The 23,788-nt window shown below is 38.7% G+C and overlaps 1 protein-coding gene across 3 annotated transcripts in view; it reads left to right on the plus strand.

Moving 5' to 3' along the window:
• The window catches only part of vps8 (VPS8 subunit of CORVET complex), a 618,230-nt gene that overhangs the window by 21,787 nt on the left and 572,655 nt on the right, over window positions 1-23,788 (plus strand). For all 3 annotated transcript variants that reach the window (XM_073046772.1, XM_073046773.1, XM_073046774.1), the window contains exons 5-9: window positions 3,810-3,842; window positions 8,986-9,040; window positions 16,241-16,365; window positions 18,383-18,469; window positions 20,384-20,451. In XM_073046772.1, coding sequence (XP_072902873.1) covers window positions 3,810-3,842; window positions 8,986-9,040; window positions 16,241-16,365; window positions 18,383-18,469; window positions 20,384-20,451 — 368 coding nt within the window. The remainder of the gene's footprint in view (window positions 1-3,809; window positions 3,843-8,985; window positions 9,041-16,240; window positions 16,366-18,382; window positions 18,470-20,383; window positions 20,452-23,788) is intronic.

The following is a 23,788-nucleotide window of genomic DNA, read 5'->3' on the forward strand; positions in this document are numbered from 1 at the left end:
TTTTTTCCATAGATGCTGCCTGTCCTGCTGAGTTCCAGCATTTTGTTTGTATTGTTCCGATTCCCAGCAGCTGCAGATTTTCTTTTGTTGGCCACCAAAATAAGATTATGTTTCAGCAGCTAATGGATTGAGATCAAAGGTAGACCATTTCATCAAGGTTAATAAGGAACTTGATGAAGGTTATAGGAACAGATTATCTCTATTTTTCATAAATAGGAAGTCTCTGAGTTTTGTCCATAAGCACTTGCTTGCATTTTTTTATCCTGATCTTGAAATTATACCATGTGACGTGTACAAATGCTTAGTTATTTATAGGAAATTCCTGCCAATACAGCTGGCTCCAGGTAGCTCAGTGTTCTGCTTTGTGCGATGTAGTTAAGGTTTCGGCTTTGAGGGTGTTAGTCTGTTGAAGATATGGAGGGAAAACATTGGTCTGTAATTTGCTGGAGAAAAAAAAATCTAATGGCACCTGCTATAGATTTGTCTCTGCCCGTTTAGATTTTTACATGTAGTTTTTATGTGAAAGGTTAGATAGAAAATGGTGACTGAGGTTACAAACAAATCAGCCATACTCATACTGACTGCTGCAGAAGGATTGAACGATTGAGTTGTCTACTCCTGTTGCTGATTCATATGCTTGTTGATGCTTTTGTGGGGAGGCAAATGAGGCCAGGGTGATTATAGGAAGCAAATGTGTATCTCTTTAACCAAGCGGATTGATTAACTATGGAATGAACTGTGTGAACACAGGGAATGATATATGTATATCAGATTAAGTGAATTCATTGCCAGGTGGATGTATAATGAGGAATAAAGATTGCAAAATGATGGCTTGATTAAGAAACACAGAAAAGAGAAAATGAATTTAGTATCCACGAGGAAATCTGCAGATGCTGGAAATTCAAACAACACACTCAAAATGCTGGTGGAACGCAGCAGGCCAGGCAGCATCTATAGGGAGAAGCATTGACCGTCCTGACGAAGGGTCTTGGCCCGAAACGTCGACAGCGCTTCTCCTTATAGATGCTGTGTTCCGCCAGCATTTTGTGTGTGTTGAATGAATGTAGTATCGTGAGTTCACGTCAAATTACTACAACATGGACAAATTTACTAGATTGATTTTGGTGTAGAAGGGGTTGTCATCTGGGGAAAAACTGAGGAGTATTGGTCTGCTACATTGAAGTTTGGAAGCATGAAAGATCTCATTGAAATTCTGAGGCAGCATAGCAAAGATGATGTTCTGAAGAAATAACTCCTAAATGAAGAGGCATATTCTAAGGAAATGTATTAAATACTGAAGACTTGAGGTATAAAGGTATTTCTTCTCGTGTAAGTCTTTGGATTCCTTTAGTTTGGAGAGTTGTGGATGCTGAGTCATTAGTTGCATTTATTTTGAGAACACAAAGGAATTAGAGCCTTATAGAAATTAACCAGAAAGATAGAGTTAGGGGTAAAGCTTAAATTAGCCATGCTTTCATTGAATTAGTTGTAGGCTTAATAAAAGTTATGGGACCACTTTCTATTTCTTGTGTTCTTATTTAAGGATGAATAGTGCCATATAACACATAGATAGTTTCGCAGCATAAATTGGTCTGTAAAATCACAAACAAGAGTAACTCTGCAGATGCTGGAAACCCAAGCAACACACACAAAATGCTGGAGGAACTCAGCAGCCAGACAGCATCTATGGAAAAAAGTACAGTTGACATTTCGGGCTGAAACCCTTCTGCAAGAATGGAGAAAAAAAGCTGAGTAGATTTGAAAGGTGGGGGGAGGGGAGAGAGAAACTCCACGCAATAGGTGGAGCCTGGAGGAGGAGGGATGCAGCAAAGAGCTAGGAAGTTGATTGGTGAAAGAGACAGAAGGCCATGGAAGAAAGAAGAAAGTGGGGGGGGGGGGAAACATCAGAGGGGGGCGATGGGTGGGCAAGGATATAACATGAGAGAAGGACAAGGGAATGAGAGATGGTGAAGGGGGGTGGAGGCATTACTGGAAGTTTGAGAAATCGATGTTTATGCCATCAGGTTGGAGGCTACCCAAACAGAATTTAAGGTGTTGTTCATCCAACCTAAGTGTGGCCTCATCATGACAGTGGAGAAGACTACAGATAGACTTATTGGAATGGGAAGTGGAATTAAAATGGGTTACCACTGGGAGATCCTGCTTGTTTTGGCAGGTGGAATGTAGATGCTCAGGGAAGCAGTCTCCCAATCTACGTTGGGTCTCACCGATATACAAGAGACCACACTGGGAGCACTGAACATAGTATATGACCCCAACAGACTCGCAGGTGAAGTGTTGCCTGGAAGGACTGTTTGGGGCCCTGACTGGTAGTGAGGGAGGAGGTGTAGGGGCAAGTGAAGTATTTGTTGTGCTTGCAAGAATAAATGCCAGAAGGGAGATCAGTGGGGAAGGACAAATGGAGAAGGGTGTTGCACAGGGAGTGATCTCTGCGGAAAGCAGTAAGTGGGGGGGGGGGGGGGGGGAGAGAGAAAGCTATTTGGTGGTGGGATCCAGTTGGTGGTGGTGGAAGTTTCGGAGAATTATGTACTGGACGCTGAGGTGTGGTAGGTGAGGTGTGGTAGGTGAGGACAAGAGAAACCCTATCCCTGGTAGCGTGGTGGGAAGGTGGAGTAAGAGCAAACATGAGTGAAAAGAATGGTGGAGGAAGGGAAGCCCCTTTCTTTGAAAAAGGAGGCCACCTCCTTCATTCTAGAATTGAAAGCCTCCTCCTGAGAGCAGATGCGGCGGAGATGGAGGAATTGAGAGAAGGGTTTGGCGTTTTTACAAGTAGCAGGGTGGGACAAGGTGTAGATCGGGTAGCTGTGAGAGTCCATTGGTTTATAATAAATATCAGTGGATAAACTATCTCCGGAGATAGAGACAGTGAGATCGAGAAAGGGAAGGGAAGTGTTGGAAATGGACCCGGTGAATTTGAGGGCCGGGTGGAAGTTGGATGCAAAGTGAATGAAATCATCGAGTTCGGTATGGGTGCAGGAAGCACCCTGCAGTGCTTCTGCTGCCCCTACACCTCCTTCCTCACTACCATTCCAGGCCCCAAACAGTCCTTCCCTGAGCACCTACACCCTGTCCGCCAGAATAAGCTGCATCTCCCAGTAGCCACCCATTTTAATTCCACTTTCCATTCCCATTCCGATATGTCCATCCACGGCATCCTCCACTGTCAGGATAAGGCTACACTTAGGTTGGAGGAGCAACACCTTGTATTCTGTTTGGGTAGCCTCCAACCTGATGGCATGAACATCGATTTCTCAAACTTCCAGTAATGTTTTCATCCCCCCCCCCCCTCATCATTTGCCATCCCCTTGTCCCCCTCTCATGTTATCTCCTTGCTTGTCCATCGCCTCCCTCTGGTGCTTCTCCTTGCACCACTTCCTTCTTACTTCCATGGCAATCTGTCTCTTTCACCAATCAACTTCCTAGCTCTTTGCTTCATCCCTCCCCCTCCAAGTTTCACCTGTCAACTGATGTTTCTCGCTCCCCTCCACCCCCCCCCCCTTCAAATCTACTCCTCAGCTTTCTTTCTTCAGTCCTGCTGAAGGGTTTTTGCCCGAAACACTGACTACTATTTTCCATATATGCTGCCTGATCTGCTGAGTTCTTCCAGCATTTTGTGTATGTTGGCCCATAAAATGCTTGTTTTGTTGTTTAATTTATCTTGTATCAAGTTTGTTTTAGGATTTTGTCATTTGTTTGACATAATTGGAGGAAATACGAGATTTGTGTAAAGTACTCCCTTGGTGAGATGTGTCTATTTGGTAATAAAATTTTATAACTTTTTTTAACAGGATAGAGTCGATGCAGGATTACCCACTGCTGTTGTGAGTACAACATATATAAATCATTTATTTTCACTTTATGGTGTTGATTATTGATGAAATGTTTATTTTACCTTTTGTAAATCAGATAAATTTTTTGGGATGAGAGTTGATGATTCAGTGAATGATTTTATGACTGAATACATAAATTGAATACAAACTCTAAAAACAAACTGTTGAAAATATGATTAGTTTGGGTAAATATTTTCCCATCTGCCATTGATAAGAGGGGGCAATTTGTTGCCTTGGTGTCTTTTATCTGTGGTGCTTTGATTCCAAGACAGAGATTTTTCTTTCTGTGTTCGGTGAGGTGCTCTTTGTGATAAAAGTAAATAATTTATTGATTTGACCAGAGCCCAAAATGACTTAGACTTCATTTTCTGCTTCCTTCTCTCGATAATAAAGTCTACCACAATTGCAGGTGGAAGATCGTTATATATATCTGCTATATTTCTCAACTTGCATTTTTGAGACACAAAAATAATTTACATTTGATACCTCTTTGAGTGTACCATTCTGATTTTAGTTTCTTGCTTTAACCTGAAAATGGGCGTACAAAGTCCTAATTTTTAGGGAGATTCAAGTGATAATGATGATATTTGATTTTGTTCCCCACCGGCCCAGGAGGTCTCGACTCTAAACTTAAACAATATCATAAAGTACTACCCAGGTTTAAAATACTGTCCTGCAAATCATACATTAACTAATACACCCATTAGCAGTGCAGTAGAAGAAACTAAAAACTGATACTGGCTTAATGAATTTACTTTTAGGCATCATCTCTGAAGGTAGTTTTGAAAAAGAAAGAGGGAAAGAAAGTTACTGCTTAGAAATTGAATTTCTTCGATGTGCTGTGCTAGCACCATGTGTAACACTGAAGCCCATATAGAAATCCTGTAAAAAGAAAACACAAAATTGTACAGATAGAAACACGCAACAGTACAGTACAGGCATAGGCCCTTCAATTCACCATGTCTATGCAAACCATTAAGCTAATGTACGTGTTATGTATCACTTTATTCCCTGCTTGTTCATGTTTCTTTTAAATGTTGCTATCATATCTGCTTCTACCACCTCACCTACATATATAATATTTACCATCAAGAAAAACTTAAGATAGTTCTTAATCACGACATAGTTTGTGCGTGGAAAATTTGTGCTGTTGAACAGAGGGTCCAGGGCATTAATGGGAAGCTAGAATGAATATTTGGTTTTATCTGTGCAGTCAGTGGCTGCCTGCACTTGTGGGAACCTAGCAACACTTCCAAATCCAAATTCTCAAGGTATCAACTGTTCCTCACTGAAATTGAAGGTGAAACCATCTCTATATGTTGTGATGTAGTAGAGGTTTGTGGTAACTGGTGACAAGTTCCTATGGAGAAGTCAAAGTGACCATAATCAGCATACCAGAACAATACAGACATGAGAAAATGATCAGAAGTTTTCATGTTGAATTCCCAACTTGTCAGGAATGACAGCCTTTGAAAATCTGAGCCTGCTTATACATCGTTCATGGGAGTAGTCCAGGGAAGAAACTGCATCTCTGAAGACTCTGTGTTAGATAGATTTCAGATAGACATGTCTTTGTCATGTTACAGAGGACCTGACATATTTTGCCTAGCAGTCATTATCTTAACAAGAACTAATAGTACCAGTGCTGTGAATGCTATCACTATCAAACAGAGAATATCTCAACAACTAAATGACTTGGTCTAAACAGAGATTCTCTACTCCCCACACTGTCAGCTCTAACCACTTGAAGGTGCTAGGAATGTGGAACTAAGGATCTGGGGTGTATGACGATAATTACATGCAGCAGATAGTGAATGTGGAGGAGGTCTGCAGTTGCTCTCCACGGAGGCCATGGGTCAATGGGTTGGTGGCATATAGAAGGACGCAAGTCTGCGACGCGGTTGGTAGTCTTCACAGAAGGGCTGAGTTTAATTCTGATGGGAGGATGTTTTCGAAGTTCTAAGATTTATGTGATTATTAGACTGTAGTTTATATTGCTTTCCTTCAGTTTGCTGTATTTTCTTGTTGCCGATTGGCAGGTTGGGGTGCAGGATGGGTGATGTGTTGGTTTTTGTGAGAGAAAAGGGCTGGGGATTTTAGGTTTGATGTTCTTCCTGGCTTTTCTGTATGAACGATCTGTTAATTTTTGTGTATGAGAGTGGGGCTTTGATTCTATTGTTGCTCTTTTTTTGTGAGGAAGAGAATTGGGGGTTTGATGTTATTGTCGCTTTTTGCAGGGGTGGGAATATGGGGTTTGATGTTCTAGCCACTATTTTCCATGTGGGAGATCTGTTAGCTATTGTGCGAGGGAGGGTTTGGGGGTTTAGGATTTGTGAGTTTTGTTTCTTTTTCCCTTTCATTCAGTGAGAAGAGTTGATGTCTTTCAATGACTCCTGTGTTTTTTTTTCTGTATTTCATGGCTAGCTGGAGAAAACGAATATGAGAGTTGCATTGTACGTGAATACTTTGACACTAAAATGAACTTTTTGAACCTTTAGCCAAAGTGACAAATAGACTGGGATGTCAAGCAAGAACCTGACAATTAGGTGTGAGGCGCTTTGTGTTGCTATAACTGGTGGAGGTGTGCCATACCATGAGAGTGTGCTGTGGCAGTCATTTGTTCTTTTTCATCTTGAGATCCAGGATTGTTTGTTTCGATTTAGTCATTATATATAATTCTCCAGAGGAAATGGGAGGAAAAAAATGTACTCCACCCAGCCCTTACCATGATAGCTATCTTTGTGTGTGCTGCATCATCCTATTCATAGAACTGAAGTATACATGTGCTGAGGTTCTGTGTCTGCTTGGTGTTGTGAAGGCTGGGCCTGGCCTCATTGCTATGCACTGTTGCATTCATTTGGACCTTGCCACATTGCTTGACCTTCACCAGAAGACAGCCAGGCTTTAGTCAACATGGAGCATGCTGCCGGCCTCTCAAAGAAAGGGTACAGCAGTCACTTTCCACAAATGCTGCCCTTGAGATGACAGCGTTGCAGATGAGATTGTCTTCCACTTATTTATGGACTGATTGTCAAGGAGTTTTGAAAGAGGGTGAGTTAGCCCTTGTTGAGGTTTTCCCTGAGCAGCTGTGCAACAGATGATTTTATAATCTTTGAGCTGTTCTCAGGGATACAAATGAAGTCAAGCATCAACTGGAAGATCATCAGCACAGTGGAAAAACCTTGCTATGGTTTGTCTCATACCCGATGGCCTTCCATTGTACCAAGATGCTGCCATTCGTTATATTCCAGGGTATAAGCATATATGCTGTGGGATGTACTGAAGCTTAGTGCAGCCCCTGTAAGAGCTTTATGAGAAGGGACTTCAGTCTGAGGTCCTGATGCCTCTGGACACTGAGGGGCTGAGCCCTGGTGGCATCTTTCAAATAGAACAGTCTTTCAATTATAAAATCACCCATCACCCATTATTCTTTTTTTCTGGCTACTGAGGCAATATTTGATCCAATTTTCCACTGTACCTTTCTTTACTTGTCCAAATAGGATCTTGACAAAAACCTTGCAAAAATGTATGTGGACTATATCAAACAGTTATTGACTCTCCACGAGGAATTCAGGTAGTAAGGTCTGCCTTTCAGTTATAAATTCATGCTGATTGACCTTGATTAATTGGTGCCTTTTTAAGTGAAAGTTTTACTGTCACTTAGAAGTCCAATAACTTGTCCACCAGTAAACTTATGTTGGTTGTTTTATAATAACTTGTCTAGCCCTCTCCAAGCAGTCGTGAAAATCTGGCATTGTTTCAAATGCTAAAGAGAACTGAAATGCTGCATTCAGAGCCTCTGCCATTTGTGCCCTGCTTTCTGCTAGCAGCCTGGGAAGTAAATCATCTGGGTACCAATTTAACCATGCTATAAAGCGGTAACTTCCTTAATACTTTCTCTGTTATGATGTTAATCCCATCCAAAATTTCACATACACTTGCCTAGGTACAGTTTTGGCACTGTCCCCAACTTTTATGAAGATCAGTTATCAAAATGTTCATTGAAAACCTGACCTCCTATATCTAAACCACCTCCATACATAGAATGTGGTATCTCATAGGTTCTACTCTTTTTTGTTAGTTGCATGTTGGTTCTTCATCTACTTATAAGACATTGGATTATCCTATTTTATTTGGTATTTTTTTTATCTCACCTCTTTGCTTTCTTCATTTCTGCTTTACTTTCTCTCCAATCTTTTGATACTTTGACGTAAGTTGCTTTTGCTTTAATCGATCCTCTATGTGCTTTGTTATTTTGGGTTCCAAAATTGGTTCCTTGCCTGTTTCCTGAATGATATGCCTGTTCTTATTCAATCTGTAAAGAAATCTCTCTCTGACTGTCTTCTCTTGAGCCGCTCCTGCACATAATGATTTCTTGATCTGTGGTTGTTCAGAACATTGCAAGCATGCTAGACTTCCCAAGATAAACATTCTACAAGTTTGAAATGCCCTGTCATGGCTTGTAGATCAGTGACAATTAAGAAATTGAATCTAAAATAATTTAAAAGCAGGAAGCTACAGATTCTGGAAAGGCTAAAATTTAAAAAAAAAGCTGAAATGCATAGTATGTCAGGCAACATATTAGATGGAGAAATATTTGCTTTCTGCTTGATACTTCATCAGTGAAAGAAAAGGCATCAACTTGAAAAAAATAATTATTTTGTTTTCTATCTGTAGAGGCATTTCCAAAATGTTCTGTTTGCAGACTAATTATTATGTTTTTAAAGAGGGAGGTTGGTCTTGACTCAATGAAATCCGTGCATATCAAAGTCCACATTTTATGGATGTTGTATTCGTTGGACCCTTCTTACATGTGTGAATATTGCACGGAAGTGCTGGTGACCTAGAGCTTTTCAACTGGCTGATGGAAGTCATGTAAGACTGCCAATCAAATTTCCCAATGGGCACTATTTCATCTGAAAATGATGGCTAGAGTGTCCTTGAAATGTACATGATTTGTGTAAAACTTGCATACTTTTAATGAGTCTAAGTAGAAAAGATGAAACTGTGTGGTTGCCTTCAGCAATGGTGGAATTTGTGATTCAGTTATTTAATGCAGTTGAAGCAAGCAATAAAATATTCTTGTAGCCACAAGTCTATGTTTTTTATTTAAATTGATTTTTTGCTTCTCCAGGTTGTGTCAAACCTCATAGCAGTGGGCACGTCACATGGATTGGCACTTGTATTTGGTAAGGTAGAAATCTTTCACAGTCTCTTCAGTTGTTCAGTGCTCACTGTAACAACCCTAATAATATTGTTGTCTTAAAATAAAAGTTTTTCTCTGAATCTGCAAATATTAAGTTATTCAGATTTCTTCTAACTACATTGAAGTCTTCATGTTCAAATTTTTCTACATGTAAATATGTGTCCAACATTGTCCCTGTTTCTATATGGCAAAAAGAAATAATTTTGAAATTGGGCAATTCTACAAAATTGGTGTGGTAAGATAAAAAGTTATAGCCTCAATAAAGAAAATTATAGGCCCAGTGCCCGTTATGTTCTCTCATGTGAAATAAATAGAAAATCTTTGGTTAAGTTTTTATCATTTTATTGTTCCTAAAATGTTCCAAGTGAATGCAGATTCATCCTATCAGATTCACCCTTCTCCAGCCCTTTGTCTTTCACCTATCAAGTTCCCAGATCTTTACTTCATCCCTCCCCCCTCCTGGTTTCACCTATCACCTGCTACCTTAGACTTCTTCCTCCCCTCCCCTCACCATCTTGCGTTAACTTCTCATCTTTTTTTCTCAGTCCTGATGAAGGGTTTCAGCCCAAAATGCTGACTATTTACTCTTTTGCATAGATGCTACTTGATTTGCTGAATTCCTCCAGCATTTTGTGTGTGTTCATCCTTGGAATGAACTAAAGCCCAAATTATTTGTTACCTGAGTGTATGCTGAAACTGGTGGTGACCTTTCTATTGTTTGATTGGAGTCATGCAAGGCTGCTTTTTAATTATGCACTCCTTTGTGAGAAAGAATCGTGCTTTCACTTATTTGAAATTGTGTTGATTCTGTTATAGTAGGGGATGAAAAAATACATTAATTCCAAAGAGAACATTGTTAGTATTTAAATGGACTGGGCAATGTGGTGTTTTTCTGTTTGTGCAAATAAAATTAGCTACGTTACAACATATTAAGTGGCTGTAAAAGCATTGTGAAAACTTTTAATGACCATATTTGAGCTTCAAATCAATAAAAGTATTATACATGCAATTAATTTTGAATATAAGAAAAAGCTTGCTTTTAAATAGTTCTGAATTGTGTCATCAATATGAATTACTGTTGGAGGGCAATGACTTGCAGTGCAGCTATCCTTTGTATTGATAAGTTTCAATATTTGCAGAGTTGGCTCACTTCAGGGCAACATTACCTCTGCTTTACAAGCTGTTTAGTCAAGAGTAACCCCAGAACGTGGTCATGTATTTTATACTCTTGAAGGAGTACGGCAGGAGTGCTATCTGGAGCCATTTCCCAGCATGGCTGGACTTGAACCAGTAAACTCTGGGTAATGTGTTCAGGCTCTTTTAAGGTTTACATCCCCCCCTCAAATAATAGTACAAATGGCACACCTAGCAGAGCTGTTGCTTTATAACTGCAACATCCTGGATAAATTTATCAGAATCAGGTTTATTATCATTTCATTTTTCAATCTTTTTATTGATTTTCAAATAAAGAATATACAAATCAGAGGAGGAGTTTAGCAAACAGATAATATAAAAGACATATAAACAGTAAAAATAAAAACAGAAAGTATATAATGTCAAAATCAAATAGGTAAAATATTATGCTGTTACATACACAATGGTAAAAAAAAAACTACAACTCCTCATAGCAATCATAAAAAAAATTGGAAATTTTATTGATAAAGGGAAAAAACCACTAACTAACCTGAAACAAAAAAAGAGAAAGAAAAACAAGAAAAAGAAAGATTGGGCAGTCCAATTGAGGATAAAATTAAAAAAGAGAGAAGAAACATCCTTCCAGTCATCTCTGAACCTTCATGGATAAGGATTTTCCCCAAAGAGAATAAAGAAAAATAAATAAATAAAAATAAATTAAATCATGTGAAAATATTGAATAGAGGGTCGCCAGACTTGTTTAAAATTTAAGGATGTATCAAATGTCCGGCTTCTAATTTTCTCTAAGCTTAGACATGACATAATGGAGGAGAGCCAATAAAAAACAGTAGGTAGGTTAAATTCTTTCCAGTGTAGCAAAATAGCTCTCCTAGCCAGTAAAGTTGAAAAAGCTATCACATGTTGGGCAGAAGCAGACACTTTGCCTGCTTCCTCTGGAATCAGGTTTATTATCACCGGCATTTGTTGTGAAATTTGTTAACTTAGCAGCAGCAGTTCAATGCAATACATAATACTACTGTATAGAAGAAAATAACACAATCTAAAATAGTAATAAATAAATGAGTAAATAAATTACAGTATATGTATTTTGAATAGATTAAAAATTGTGCCAGAAACAGAAATAATACATATTAATAAAATGAGGTAGAGTCCAAGGGTTCAATGTCCATTTAGGAATCAAATGGCAGAGGGGAAGAAGCTGTTCCTGAGTTGCTGAGCGTGTGCCTTCAGGTTTATATTAATTTAAGTTTATATTTGCCTTTATTTGGTTTAGTGAAGGCTTGTGCAATGTTGCAGCAATCTTTTTGTAATATGCATCTCTTTTGTGTGCAGAGTGCTGTGTTTCTTTAAGTTATAGAGGAAATGTTTAATATTTTTATGTATAATATGCTGAACATTGAATGCTGACTTGTGGTCTCTTCTTTCTCTTCATGTCGCCCTGGATATATAGGAAAAGGTACAGAACACAGAGGTGTGGGTGTACCTGGGGGTTTGCTTGCTTTCTGCCTTTACAAACTGAAGCTCCAATAATTGACATAAAGTAAAATGCTTGTTTTTCTGTCTAAGATTGCAAGTTACCTTTAAATTTAAGTACTGCAGGCGAATTTTATCTTATTAACCTTTTTTTGTAAGCTGTCTCCACTATTCACCTATAATGGTACAGAAATAATAGAACAGAATTGTAATTTTTTCTATTTTGTGATTCTACCCCCATCCTCCTCTCCTTTTTTTGTGTGGGTTTTAGGGATATTTCATGCATCTTTAAATTAGCACAATTCTTTAACAGTTTCAAACAAACATTAATGATCAAAACATATAATGCCATAGTACATAGAGATGTAATGGGCAATAGCAAAAGGAATTTAAGTAGTGACTTAAAGGAGAAACAAAAAGCAATAGAGATGTAGAAAGATTTGAGGAGGAACTAATTCTTGAGCATAGGTAGCCAAAAGCATGACCTCTGGAAAGGCACAGGGGTTTGATTAATTTTGTGCATATTGTATGTCGTTAGTATTTCGAAGAAAGCTGTTTCGATGGCTGCTTTTGGAGGGCTTCAAACAAAAAGTTCCAGGAAAGATCAACATGAATCTGGGGAGGGGGGGGGGGGGTAACAAACTGTTCAGTGAGCTGGGACAGGTTAGTCAGTTTGGATATGAGTTTAGCATGGCAAGTGTGATGACAGCAGATTTGCAGAGGGAGGCAGCCTGTCCCTGAGTTGAAAGAACTGTTAATAATACCAGTTAATATGGGAGCCAGGAAGCAAAGCTGAATGGCTAGAACCTTGCTGGAAATAGGGCAAGGGCATGGAAGGTGGTTAAATGAACAGAATAAACTGGGTGGGTATTAAGGGATAAAATAGAGAGGTTAGGGAGATGAAACTTTGATACTAGGATGGGGTTAACAGAGGAAATTTAGAGAATTAGAGAGATCAAGAGGGGAATGAGGCATTAAGGAAAGGAAAAAGAAATTAGGTTAAATAATTAATAACTTGATTCATATGGTTGTTTATACCAAAGGTACCTCGGCCAGAATTTGTTCCAGTAATGGAAAATTCATGGTGCTTGTTTGCAACTGAGATTGTCATGCCAAGTTAATACTTGCAATGAATGACTGGGTCTATCTTTTAAACATTAAACTTACTCTGGGAGCTGGGGACTCCTCTGCTCGTACATTATTATTGAACTCTGTCCCAGAATTGAGAGAATTGTTAATAATACAAGTCTTCCCTTTAGATCAGAGATGAGGAATTTATTTAGCTAGAAGGTGGTGAATCTGTGGAAGTCATTGCCACAGACTGCTGTGGAGGTCAAATCATTGAGCATATTTAATGAGGAAGTAGATAGATTCTTAGTAAGGGTATCAAAGGAGAATGGGGTTGAGAGAGAAAATAAATCAGCCATAATTGAATGCAGACTCATTGGGCCAAATGGCATAATTCTATTCCTATGCTTTATGATCATATAGTCATATAATTTATCAGAATGCATAACGGAAATAAAAGCAGAATGTTGGTCTGCAGCAGTGGAAAGAGAGTAAATGAGTTAATGTTCTCCTTGGATTCCTTGAAGCCACACTTGGTCAAATGATTGACTCTTTAACATCAAGGGTAGTCACTCTTACCTCATTTCTTTAAAAACTCAGCCATCTTACTGATGATTTGGACTGAGACTGAGATTTGGACTCAGCCATCTTACTGATGATTTGGACTGAGACTGAGATTTGGACTCAGCCATCTTACTGATGATTTGGACTGAGACTGTAATGAGTTATTGAGCTGCATGGTGCTCTGGAACCAAAAAACTGGGCATCATTGACCAAATTATTGTTGAGCAAATGGACTTCATGGCTGTGGACATATCATCTACTACTTGCGAACAACTGAAACGAGTCTTGTGGGCAGTCTATAATTTACTCTACTTTTGTTGAGATTCCTGCTGAGTGAATTGTTGGCCATTTTAGATGATTGATCAGCATCAACCATTGGTCTGACTTTGTGCATAGACTTACCAGTTATGAATGGTGGATTTCTTTCCTTTAGTGAACATATGGTATTTCAGGAAAGATAGGAGAATGAGTAGAAGATTGGCTGAATAAAGGGGGCCTTTTATAATTGGCTGCCGTGTTCCACAGGGTTCGGTGTTGGTGGAGGGGCAGGTAGTGTTCAGTAAGCAGGGAGTGTGCAGAAGGACTGAGACAGATTGGGAGAAAGGGCAACGTTGTGGCAGATGGAATGTAGTGCAGGGACATGTATGATAATGCACTTTAGTAGAAGAAATAAAGGTGTAGACTATTTTCTAAATGCAAATTCAAAAATCAGAGGTGTGAAGAGACTTGGGAGTCCTTGTGCCAAATTCTCTGAAGGTTAACTTGCAGGTTCAGTTGGTGATAAGGAAGATAAATGCAATTTTAGCAACCATTTCAAGAGGATTACAATATAAGATGCTGAAGCTTTATAAGGTATTGGTAAGACTACACTAAGAATATTGTGAGTAGTTTTGGTCCCTTTATCTAAAGAAAAAGATGTGCTGGTGTTGGAGAGGGTCCAGAGGAGGTTCACGGGAATGATTCTAGGAATGAAAGGGCTAAAGGAGTGTTTGATGACTCTGCTTGTACTCACTGGAGTTTAGAATGATGAGGAGAGATCTCATAGAACAGAGATGAAGAGCAGTTTCTTTAGCCGGACTGTGGTGAGTCTGTTTAATTCATTGCTATGGATGGCTGTGTAGGCCAAGTCATTGGGTACATATAAAGCAGAAGTTGATAGGTTCTTGATTGGTAAGGATGTCAAAGGTTGCAGGGAGAAGGCAGGGGAATGCAGTATAGGGGGGAATGATAAATTAGCCATAATAGAATGGTAGAGCAGATTCAATGGGCTGAATATCCTGATTCTGCTCCTATGTCTTATGGTTTTTATGAACCAGTTGTGTTTATTGAATTTGAAAATTTCAATGTTACTACACTAAAATTAACTTGTTTTTGTGATGGATTTAAATAATTAAAATTGCTCAGCAGCCACGTTATCTCTCTGGATCACCAATACAGACAATTGGATCACTTGTTCAGGAATATAATCACATTGCTGCCATATTACTTTCTCCCTTTTCATATGAATATCTAAAATAGAATGCATGAACTGAAAAAGACCATTTGGGAAACCAAGCCATCTTGTCCTATAAAGTCAATTTTAATACATTTAATGGTAATCTGTGACATAATTAATTTAATGTTTAGGAATATTTATCTGACTTTTCTATCCAAAGTAGCGAGTGCAATAATATACTATGTATTAGCTGTTAAACTTGGCTTAGTGCCACTGCATTCTTCCCTGACTCAGCGTTCTAAGTTTAAGCCCCAATGGAACTACTCCACAATATAATCTAAATTGGCATTTATTACTGGAGGGCTAATGCTGACATAATAGGAGTGTTTGCTTTCCAATGAAACATTAAACAATATTCGCTTGATTTAGAAGATCCCAAGGTTTTATTCAAAGCATTCTTTCAATTACTAGGAGATAGATAAACAGCTCAAAGCAGTAATTCTTTTGTAGAGTAGACATATCCTCCATGGGAACTGAATGCACAGATCCTTTGTGTGTTGCTCCAGATTTCCTTCATCTGCAGTCTCTTGTGTCTTCATGGGTCTTGGACAAGACTGAAAGGGCGAGGGCTGGGTACAGAGCTTCATAAAATAGCCAATGCTGACTAACTTTCCTAATTTGCCTCCATTTGTATTATACTTTCTAATGTCATAATTAAAGCCTGAAGCAACATCTAATGAAACCTTGGCCAATTTGGCAATTTATTTCAGAACTGTTTGTGTTACTTAGCTGCTTTGCAGCACTGTCCACACTCCGAAAATACAACTGCGTTATTTATTGCGGAGAACTTCAGGCTGTGCTGGAGTTTTGGAAAAAGCTAGATTAATGCAGGCTTTTCATTTTTTCTGTATAAAGTCCTTGCTTTACAATCCTATATCTTACAGTAGTTTGTGTGAAGCAGTTGCTTCCATTGCTGCTTTTTGTATAAAGAAACAAAAAAATGTGTTTTCATCATTTTTAACCTTTGTTACTTCTTACCTTTTACTTAGCATATTCTTTTTAACTTGAAAATTGGGATGTTGTTAGTTTTATTTGTTAGCATCTCATTTCACAGATAATTGTGGTTTAGTGAAAGACAAGGGTTAGAGCATCTTGAAGACACCTGTTAATTTGTAATGAGCACATACTTCTTAAATCATGTATTTTAAAATCGTCAATTAACTTGTAACACAAAGAGCAGAAATTAGTTGATATTCTGAAGTTCATTTCTATAACTAACCTGGTATTTATGACATTGGATTTTTACTCCTAAAGGGCAAAACAGTTTTTCTTTAATGCATAAACTTCTTAATTCTCTTCATTTTTTTAGATACAAAAATTTTAACACGTCCTGTCTAGATGAAGCTACTAATTGTATCATATGTTACTTTATGAAAGTATATGTAGCTCTGTGATGAGTTATTTATCTTGAAGATCTTTCTCTTTCAGATCCAAATCAAGCTCTGCGGTTGTGTCTAGGGAGCACGGCAGTAGGGGCTCAGTATGGAGCTGTATCAGCACTCAGTATCAACAGTGACTGCACTCGTCTCCTCTGTGGGTTTGCCAAGGGACAGGTAGGCTTAGTTGACATCTGGCAGTTATTGTAGTAGAGGACTGCTGTCCATTTGGTGGAAGGTTGGTGAAGGGTGCAAATTTTTTAGTATATCTGCCTGCAGATTTTTAACCTTTTTAAAAAAATTACTCCCATCAAGCATTTAAGTTGATGGACTTGTGTTTTTTTTAATTGGATTCTAATACCCTTGGTATAAAAGTTTGTGACTGGATAGGCAGGTACAATTTTGACACATTTAATTTTTGGAATCAAAAAATTCTGAGGCAAAATTAAATATTAAAATTTTCTATTGGTTTAAAAAAAATTGTTGCATTTTCTGCCAGCTTTTACTCATCTGCCTTATCTGAAAGGGAGAGCTCTTGGCCAAAATGCCAGAGGACTGAAAGCTGTTACAGGAGCCTGCCACTAATACATCAACCTTCCAATTCCTGCATCAAAGCATGAATTATAGAATTCTCAGTTCCTTTGTATTTTCTGGAAAAAAAATTGCCATCAAGTGCTTTTATGTTCCAGCTGACTGACTTCATCTACATCTTTCCTGGTACATGTTGTGTCTCCTTTATTGTAGAAATTGGGCTGCCAGAGTTTGTGACAGAAAAAAATTACTTGAGGTTCTGAATTAATTTTGGGGTGGATGTTTGTAGAAATAATCATTAGTTTAGGCTTGTTTAAGAAAAAGGGTTGTAAAACCTTACTGAGGCGGTTTTCAATAATAGCCTGTTTGACAAGGTATAGAGCCAGCATGTCAACTATTGAACTGCAGCTTGGCAAGGAACGCATGCTATCAGGGGAAGGAGTAGAAAGTATGAGTAAAAGATATCCCTGATTATAAAAGAATACTGAGGATGCTGTAGTGATTGGTTCGTTGTAGAGCCAGCCTGCTATATCAATCTTTCTGGCAATGGTAATGTATAAGATGCTTCTGAGGTTTGTCTTGTGTTGGAGTAGCTGGTGAAGAATTTTATGCAGCATATTGAAATAGCCTGCAATTCAGTGCTATAACTGGGAACCATGTTTGTATTTAGTTTTTAATATTCTCTTGTAACAATTCTAGTCAGTTTAATTGGTTGTTTGATGCAAAGGTTTAGCAATGTCTTTTGTACAAATTTGATGGACTGGATTATAGGTATGTTACGTTCCCCAGTAACCGGGTGACTTACCAGCAAAGATAGAGAGGTCCGCTAAAGCCTGGTGCTACTATTTTCAAACGTTTTATTTATAAAGGGGCACAAACGTATGGTTAATACAAAACATTCAGATCATATACATCGTCAAAACTCAATCTAAAGCACAGGTGTAGTAATAATCAATCAAAAATGAGCTCTATCGTTGTCTAGGGGATACTGAGTCCAATGAAATATAAGAGTCACTCAAAGTCTGCAGGCTTCCCCGTTTCGGGAACCGCTGGCATTTCACGTGTTGGAGAGAGAGAAAAGGAACACTTGCCCGTCGTCCTTGCGAAGCAAATCCCTGCTGTTAGTTAAAGCGGTTTTTCCTTTTGGGTCCAGCCACAGACTCCCGATCCGGAATCTAACGCACGTGGCTTCCTTCAGAATGGCTTCCCGCTCCGACGGGAAGCACTATCGTGTCTTCTTCGTGTGTCTCCTTGGTGCGTCTGAGGCCCCGCCTCGGCAGCCCACCTTTTATCTGGACTGGCAGGGTTGTAGATGTCCATCAGGGTGGGGTGGTGAGGCAATCTTTCCCCCATCACCCATCTTACATTGCCCTGAGGGTTTGCACGTAGGCCAGTTCCTTATTCCACAAAGGTGTCTCCCAAGACAATGGCTATGTCCAAGGCTTTTGTCTTGTTAAGCGACCAGCCCACATTCCAAACCGTAAGGCTCTCTCTCTCTTGCGATTCTCACAAAGGAGGGGGCTGAGGTCATGACAGGTAGAACTAATAGAAAAATTGAATTGCACCTTCAAAAAGTGTTTAAATCATGCTGAAGTATGCATACAACTGTGAATGCAGAATTTACAATTATAAAGCACTTGTGTGTTATTTTTGTCTCTTGTAGATTACCATGTGGGATTTAGCGAATGGGAAGTTGTTGAGAACGATAACTGATGCTCATCCTCCAGGGACAGCCATCCTGCACATAAAGGTTTACTATCATGAATAAATTTCAATAGGATAGAATACTAATTTCCTTAATTTACACATGAATTCTCAATTTAGTAACTACAGCCGACCATATTATGTTGTGGGGTGTGAATTTAATGCAGCATTTAACTTATGGAATTTATTGAAACTTTCTGACTTTAGTGAGCTGGCTGTAAAACAATATTGAATATTTCTATGTTGTAGAAGTCATAGAAATCTTAGGACTCTACAGCACAGAAACAAGTCCTTTTTCTTGTTTAGTCTGTGCTGTACTATTAATCTGCCTAATCCCATCAACCAGCACCCAGACCATAGGGCTCTATACCTCTCCCATCCACGTACCCATCCAAATTTCTTTTAAATGTTGAAATTGAACTTGTGTCCACCACTTCTGCTGGCAGCTGGTTCCACATTCACACCACCCTCTGAGTGAAGATGTTCCCCCTCACGTTCCTCTTAAACATTTCACCTTTCACCCATAACCTCTAGTTCTAGTCACATTCAATCTCTGTGAAGAATGTCTGTATATATTTATCCTGTCTATACTCCTCATAATTTTGTATACCTTTGTCAGATCTCCCTTCATCTTCTATGCTCTATAGGGCATGAAGTCCTAAAGAATTGAACCTTTCCTGTAACTTGGGTCCTCAAATCTTGGCAATGATTAAAAAGAATCAATTAACAAAAATGAGGGATTAAAATAGTAGATTTCAATTAAAATTAGGCTTTTGATTACTACTTTTGTCCTCTTATTTTAGGTTTATTGATGTATATGGTTCATTTAAGTGTTAGGGATACAGTTTTATCAAAATCTGATTGGCTGAAGTAATAACATTTGACCTCAAAATAAAGAACTCTGCTTCAGGTATAAAGATCAACTTGAAATGGTTGTGTATTTTGGACAGGTTAAAGGCTGGGGATTATCATCATTGACAGTGAATTATAATTAATTTTTAGTAGATTTGAAAAACAAGTAGTAAGAAGCTAATAAACAGAAGTAATTTTTATTGCTTACAATTGTGGGAAGAAAATAATGAAGTAATTGTAGCCTCCTGGTAAGCCTCAGGGTTGCTCAGCTCGCTTTCGTCTAGGGGGAGCAGCCTTCGGCCCCGCCAAACTGGGTAATCAAGTTGGTGTAGATGCTGTGTGATGTACCCCACCACACCAAATAACAGATAGTACACCATATGCGATTAAATAATTACACTTTATAAGTACTTCTTGGTGATGGGTTAGTAGAAACAAATACAATTAAGGCACCAGATCAGTAACTCTATCAGTTCTGTGCGCAAATAATTTGTTGGAGCTCTTACAGAACCGGGCCTCCCTTTCCTTCAGTCAATGTCCTCCGAACTCTGCGGACCTTCAAATGGGACCACCCTTGGTGGTCGACTAAACACTCCACATGAGTCTGTCCTCGTCTCCTCTCCTCGCCGAAGATCCTGGTCCTCGGACTCCCGCTCAGGGTCCGTTCCTCGCCCATCTTACAGCATCTCTCTCATCATGTCTCCTCTCTCTGTCCCCATCGCGCCTTCTCCCCAAAGCCTGCGAGAACAATAGCTTATAGATATTCAAGAAAGAATAACGTCTATCCTAATTGGTTAGCAAATGAATACAATTCTTGTTATCAGTAATTATAACCCAAACAAGCTGCTACCATTAACTCAGCAGTTAACATTACAGAGAAGCCATTTTATTATAACATAACAAAGAAGCCATTTTATTAGCCGTAGCTATAACATTAAAGAAGAAACCCCTTACATAATAAAAATATATGGATATCTGGGACATATCTTGTGTGTTCAATGTTAGGTAATTGTAATTGAATATTTGTTTTTATGTTGAATTTTTATAACAAGCTACTCTGTTAATTTAATTTGTGTGTAATACATGTGAATTATCCTTTTTATAACAGTTCACTGATGACCCAACTATAGCCATTTGCAATGATAGTGGAGGCTCAGTGTTTGAACTTTCCTTCAAGTAAGTTTTGTATTTTTTTTTATACATTAGAGGTAAATCTCAATATATCTTGTACTTAATATATGCCTACTGATGATTAAACATGAGTTTCAGATGAGCTTCTGTGGCAAGTCTATGTGCAAGATTAAGTATGTTAGATTTTGTTAATATTTTTAGTTGTATTGCTTCACTCATGCCATCATGGAATAGTAATACAAATTGGTCTAGTAGTTGAATCACTAGAATAAAGGTAGGATGTGGACCAGTTATAAATTTGGTTTGAGACTCTTGTTGGGGACATGGGGAAGGTTGAAGTTCAATTGAAGGGGATTGGAACTAAGGGAGTGGCAAGACTATTTACCCTGAAAATTGGGGTTTATGAAGGGGTTGATTGTTGGTGGTGGTTATGATTGGCTGATAGAGATCAGTAGGTAGTGGAGGGTATTTCTGAGCAAGGGTCAGGTTCATAAGCTATTTCAAGTTAATAATAAGGTTGCATGTCAGGTGGCAGATCAGATTTTTTTGGAAAAAGGATGGGTTAGATGGCAGATTAGTGACCTTGAGAGACACAGGAAGACAGATTTGGTGTCATTGAGGTTGCAGATTTCTGATTTTCGTGGTTGGACAAATGCTGCAATTAAAAAGTGTTGGGGCAAGGGAAAGAATGACAACACAAATTTGTTATTTGACGAGGATTTATCTGTATTGTATTCCCAGTATTAGAAGCACAGGATAGAGCCTACAGTGGGCAGGTCTGCATTACGCATGGATAAAGCAAACCTCAAAGCATTTTGGTGGTCTGTGGGCTGTTCACGCAGATTGATATCATGGTAGTAACCTTCAGGAGAGTTGTTGTCAACTGTTTGATCTTACTTGTATTAGCAGACAATATGTATTAAGAAGCTAGAAAAAAAACTGAGAACTTTGTGGAACTTGCAGATGATATTTTATTGAAATTTAATTGCATAGAACAGAACAATATGGCACTCCTGAGATGCAGTTTCAGGTCTGTTTTGTTGTCATAGTTTTAGACTTATTTCACCCTTTCTGCTCATATTTTCTTTCACATTGTGAATTGCCTGCAGCATTTGCTTAACATCTATCAGGCTTGCAGCTGATTCTGTTTCTGCCATTGCTGGTGCTGTATGTACATACAGTAGTATCATAAGCAAGGGGGCAGAAGTTTAAGATGAGATGGAGGGGGTTCAAAGGGATTTGAGGGTGTATTTATTTTATAGTTGTGATTGATGTTTGGAATTAGTTCCCAGAAGAGGTGGCGGAATCAGATATCGTACTCTTCACATACTGTACATTTAAACAAGCATTTCACAATGTGAAACAAGCACTGGTAGGTGAGGATAGAAGGATATAGATCTAATACGAGCAAATGGAATAGTGTAGTTGTGGAAAAAGGCTGTCATGAATGTGGTAGGCTGATGGGCCTGCTTCTATGCTGTATCATTATGTATAGTAGTAGACTGTCAATGCTGCTGATCCTCTGGTTCAGGATCTATAGTCAATTTCTTCTTCTTTCTGATTAGCTTTGAAAGCTTCTTTGGAAAAGTGTGTTCTTGGGTGTTGGGCATAATTGGAAATAGGCTTAACTGTGACCTGTACCTATAGTCAATCAGATCAGGGTGTGATTGTGTATTGGAAGGGCTGTTAATGATTGTACTCAGTTTTTTGTAAATTTTTTTGAAAAAGAAGGCAGCTGAAAGAAAATTGCTTTAAAACTTCTTTAGCATATACATTTTATCTTATAGATTGTTATAATGTAAACAGCTGTTACATCTGTTACACTTAAGCAAGTGGGATGATTTCCTTGCAAGCTAATATCGTCATGTACCGTTCAAAGTTTTGGGGCTTGCTGTAAACTTGCTACCAGTCAGGTGGGGAAGTGTAGCACCAAATGCAAGTTTGCGTTGTCTGACTCCTCTCGTGTTGCCACTGAGCATGCCAATAAAATATAAAGTTACAAGTATCTGAAAAAGATGTTGCAAACCTGAAGGTTAGAGAAAACATTAAAATGGGAGAAATTCTGAAAGACAGTGTGAAAAGGTGTAAGGTGTCTTTTAGAAAGCATTAGTCCATTCTTTTAGAAAGCATTAGTCCATCAAGCTGATACATTTTGTAAGTCGCATGCTTCCTTCCATATTGTGGGCTTAGCTTCACTCAATGTCATAAAGGAAAATGGTGTTTGAATATTCCTCCCCAACTCTCAAAGATTAATCTGGGAGTATGGATTTGTGTCCATACTCTTGATTTTTAACCTGGACTGATTCCTCTTCACAGATCCAAGTGACCCACTGATTAGAGAATAATTTAAGTTCTGTCTCATATAGTGATCTATGAACCTGTGTGTTTTCTATTTTCCATTTAACATATTTGTTGGTTGTTGTTCCTTTCTACTCCTTGTTGCGCATTGGGTGGCAAACTTGCCATTTTTTTAAGCATTTTTTTCTGTTTTTTATGAGGCCGAATTGCTAGCTTGATGCTCAACCCAGCACAAATGGAAAATGTGCTAGGAGCTGGCCGGTTTCAAACCCGAGATCTCTCGCCTCGAAGTCTCGTGCAGATGCCATTACACCGCCAACGGGCTACTTAACATGTTTAATCTACCGTAGATTCCGGACTACAGAGCGCACCTGATTAAAAGCCGCTGGCTCTAATTTTAGAAATAAAATCAATTTTTTAATTGTACAGGCCGCACCGGATTTTCGGCCGCAGGTGTCCCACGTTGTAATATGAGATATTTACACAGAAAGATATTACACGTGAGGATTTTTTAACTTTTAATTAAATCCATATGGTAACAAAAACAAATACATATTGCAAATGCTTTTTTTCGAACCGTGCCCGTAACGCGGCTACTTTTAAATATACGTTGCGTATACTTCTTTACTGAACAACATTCCAATATCTCCTAACGACTGGTAAAAAATATATATACTGCAGCCTACCAGGAAAAGTTATTGATCGCCTTTAACTTAAAAGCAGCGTTCGCTCAGATCCAAAGCCGCTCGTGTAATGCGCTCCCTCCCTCCGTCCCGTTTTATCGCAAACTGGCATTTTTCCCACAAGACGCGGCGAAACCGGGTGTGACGTCATAGCATCCCGCGATGTAGTACAGAAAACAAATATAGTTAAAACACTTCTAACTTTAACTAGAAAATGAATTACTAAGCGAAAATATTATAAACTAAATAACTGCCATAAAGGCAGCACAATGCTTTTCTTCGAGTGTTTTCCATGTTGATGAGGGTGAGTACAAATGACTGATTTACAATAATTTAATTGTGAAAGTGCGCTTGATTTATCGTACAATTTCATTGGACCTCTGTGAACTACTCATCAATTT

Source organism: Hemitrygon akajei, chromosome 5, assembly GCF_048418815.1.
Source record: "Hemitrygon akajei chromosome 5, sHemAka1.3, whole genome shotgun sequence".
In the NCBI taxonomy this organism is placed as follows: domain Eukaryota; kingdom Metazoa; phylum Chordata; class Chondrichthyes; order Myliobatiformes; family Dasyatidae; genus Hemitrygon; species Hemitrygon akajei.